The sequence below is a fragment of the Terrapene carolina genome, unplaced genomic scaffold (genome assembly GCF_002925995.2).
Source record: "Terrapene carolina triunguis isolate 2854851 unplaced genomic scaffold, T_m_triunguis-2.0 Scaffold112, whole genome shotgun sequence".
Taxonomy (NCBI): domain Eukaryota; kingdom Metazoa; phylum Chordata; order Testudines; family Emydidae; genus Terrapene; species Terrapene triunguis.
Genome location: NW_020664463.1, coordinates 15,624,365 through 15,628,055, shown reverse-complemented (window position 1 = coordinate 15,628,055; position 3,691 = coordinate 15,624,365). Strand labels below are relative to the sequence as shown.

Genomic DNA, 3,691 nt, shown 5'->3' with positions numbered 1-3,691 from the left:
TTTTTTTTTTTTTTTTTTTTTTGCTGTCTGTTGGATAGATTGTGAAAAGGCCATGTGGTAACAAACTGGTATATAACGACAAGGATCTTTCTTTCCCATTCTGATTATGGTTTTAAATGGAAGTTTCTTTAAAAAGTTATTGCATTCCAGTTTACAACATAACTCTTTTTTTGTTCTATGCTGCTTAATGTCCCTTCTAGAAACCTAAAATATATTTCCCGACTTGTAGGACAGCAGCTGGGGTAGGTGGTCTTTCCATTTCAATTAATTGAATTAACTGTGAAGATTTTCTATTTCCTCATGACCCAATATAATGGAAGTTAGCACAGCACCCTGGAAAAAGGGGCTCCCACTTGAGACGGAAGAAACCATGAATGTGTTTTGTATATTTTAAATCCACTACTTTTTTTTCAAAAGTCCTATATGTATCTAATTATATCAATTTTAAGGCAGATGAAATCTGAGTGTAAGCTACTTAACAGTGTACTCTCCTTCTAAATTCTCCATATATTCAGTTTCTAGTCTTCTTCCTGTCTGTTCTCTTGCAAAGACCTGTTGCTAAGGAAGGGGGAATAGTACACAGGGTTAGTGCACTAGCCTCAGGTCAAATCCTGACTTACGCCTCAGGTGATCTCAGTCTGGTACCTATTTTGTGTGTATTGCACATTTTTCCTCTTAAGAGCAGAGATGTTGCTGGTCAAAATCAAGATATATTGAGGAAAATTCTGAGGGAAGCAAGAGTATACATCCTTCATGTAGTTTTACATTAGGAACAGTAGGGCAATCACTGATGAGGTGAGCCTGTGAGTCAACTTGCTTATCTTAGTTTCTGGCTGCTGTCAGGTGGCAGGGGAAAATTAAAGTTATACAGTGAAAGTCACCCAAATATTTGCATACTTTAATAATATGGTGATCTTTCAAAGTGGAACCTTAACATGGTCTTCTTATCACTTAACTTTTCTCAGAGAGAAAATCCATTTCTTAGAGATTTTTTCAATTGAAGGAAGTGTCAAATTCTTTCACCATTAATTCTAGGTTATCTAAGTGTTTGGGTGTGTGTGGTTTCTTGTTTGCTTAGGAATTTCATTATATGGTTAACCCTCCAGTACTTAGAGGTAATACAGTGAATAAGAGTGAAGCACCACACCCAATGGTAAATCCAGCTGGCTATTGGATGATGATAATGTGGACAAAGGAGCTGTGCCAGTTAGTTAGTCTTCCCAAGAACTATTACCCAAAGTGTTAGGTTTTTTTTGTTTTGTTTTTTTGTGTAGGATCTATATACAGTATCGTAACATAATGGAACCTTTGTCAATAGTGTGAGTTTGTATGCAGCTTTTATCATGCCAAACTGTGCATATTTTGCTACCAGACTCCAGTTAATAGCTTTAACAGAGCTACAATGCACAGTGCTGCTTAGAAACTGATTCCATTTAACTTCAGAGGAAAGGGTGAACATTTTAGTCAACTACTTATGATGGACCCTGCCCCTCCTCACTTCTAACAACTCTTCATCCACTTGCCCTCATGATGGCTCAAGTTCATGCTCCTCCACAGACTTCCTGTGAGATTTTTTGCAAGTCACTTAACCTTTTTGTGCCTGTGTAAAATGAAAATAGTGGTACTTCCCTACCTCACAGGATGATTACATTGTGAGGATAACAACATTAAAAGATTGAGGCACCCAGATTCTGCAGCAACAGGGGCTTTATAAGTACCTTAGACAGATATATACCTCTACCCCGATATAACGTGACCCAATATAACACGAATTTGGATATAACGCGGTAAAGCAGTGCTCCGGGGGGGGCGGGGCTGCGCACTCCAGCGGATCAAAGCAAGTTCGATATAACGCGTTTTCACCTATAACACGGTAAGATCGGTAAGATTTTTTGGCTCCCGAGTACAGCATTATGTCGGGGTAGAGGTGTATGCAAAATTGACAAATACAAGTGTGACTTGGTAACTTCTGCTTCTCTGGTTGGCAGAGACTAAGAATGTTTTGAAGATGACTGGCCTGATTCGTCACTGCCTTGCACCTCTGTATAAGCATTTAAACATGTGCAATGTGAGTTCAGAACACTACCAAATCAAACGATTTCTTTGCACAGAGATAAATGCTTACATAAGGTGTAAGATAGTGAAGAATCTGGCCTGATACTTTTAGGCTTTGGAGATGGAGTATCAATTTGTGCTATGACAACTGTAATTTTAACATGCCTATTGCCAAACACTTGAGTGATTTTTTTTTTAAAAAGAGGAGAAAATCATGATACCCCAGGCAGTTTAGTTGTTTCTTTTTGGGGTGGGCCCCTTTTGTGATTCTCTATTAGATTCATAAGAAGCAGTAAGCAGAGGAAGCATTTGATTGCTAAAGTGGATTGAATAATTAATTTATATATTTTCTTTCTATTTTTAGGTATACAGATTCTGGACTCACAGCTTGCAAATTACGACTCGAATGGAAACTCTCTTTCTTCACAAGCAGCTCGCTTTGACCTTCCCAATCAGGCAGGTCACCTGAATCATACTGTTGCTTTGCAGAAATCTATTACTTCTCAGATGTCTGAACTCATTGACCATATAGAAGAACATTTAGATAAGATTGAATTGCACACACAGTTTCCTGAAGACCAAGAGAAAAAACATCCTGAGACCTTAGATTCTTTCCCAAAACAAAAAATAACCAAGCTATTGCCTACAAGGGCTGGTCGAACGTCTCAGCTTAGCACCTCCACTCCACCACCACCTACCATGCTTCCTACCACTATCAGTAGTGCTGTACTCAAAAACACAACCACTAGCACTCAGATTCCTACTACCACTGCTTTTACCACAACTAACCACATGATCTCGAATTCCAGAACTGCTACAGAATTTGCAAGGCTAAGAACATCTGCTACCACTATCAAGCCAATAGCCACCTCTACAGACAGTACTAGCAGCATCGATCTCTTTTCTTTGTCAGTTGTTGCTTTGCTTAATAAGGATTCCTCGGCTCCTTTTCAAAATATGCACCAGGATAATAGGCAGCGTGAGTCAGAAGCCTACCTATTAGATGTTCCAAAAAGCAAGCATGCCCCTCAATCTGGTGACAAAAGTGGTCTCGTAGCAGCTTTACTTTTTGGGATAGTGTTTTTGCTATTAGTTATTGCGCTAATAGGCAGAAGAATGTCTCAATCTCTTAAAAGAAGACGTTATAATAGGCTAGACTACTTGATCAATGGAATGTATGCTGACGTGTGATGGGAGGGGAAATTGAAACAATACATTGGTAAGAAGTGCAGTCTTTGTTAGAAGCTGCAGTGCTGAAATCCTTGAGGAGGGTGTGTTCTCTCTTAGCTACAGGTGGGAAAGGGGCAAGCAGCTGTGGATGTGTTCTTTCTCTGCTCCCTGCCCCCCAAAAAGTACACCCTGAATTGTGGAGTAAAATTCATTTAACTGCTAAATCATAAAATAAACAAACACTGTCTAAGTTAAGCAGAGACATTTTTAGATTTCAAATAAAAAATCAAGATCCTAACATAATATTCTGCACCTTGATTAGGTTGTGAACAAAACTTATTTTGTGCATCTGTACAGCCCATCCCTCTATTCTGTTACTATTTTGTACAAAAATATCTGTTAAACAGTGTGTAAACACTACTGTTTTACCTGACAGTCCTGTTTAATACATTGCCTCATGCCTTAG

At 38.8% G+C, this 3,691-nt stretch overlaps 1 protein-coding gene across 1 annotated transcript in view; it reads left to right on the top strand.

The window, feature by feature from the left end:
• The window catches only part of MANSC1 (MANSC domain containing 1), a 12,968-nt gene extending 9,580 nt beyond the window's left edge, over positions 1–3,388 (top strand). Inside the window, exon 4 of the mRNA XM_024202811.2 lies at positions 2,420–3,388. Within this exon, the coding sequence (XP_024058579.1) occupies positions 2,420–3,246 (827 nt within the window). The 3' untranslated portion in view covers positions 3,247–3,388. The remainder of the gene's footprint in view (positions 1–2,419) is intronic.
• The last annotated feature ends 303 nt before the right edge of the window (positions 3,389–3,691 follow it).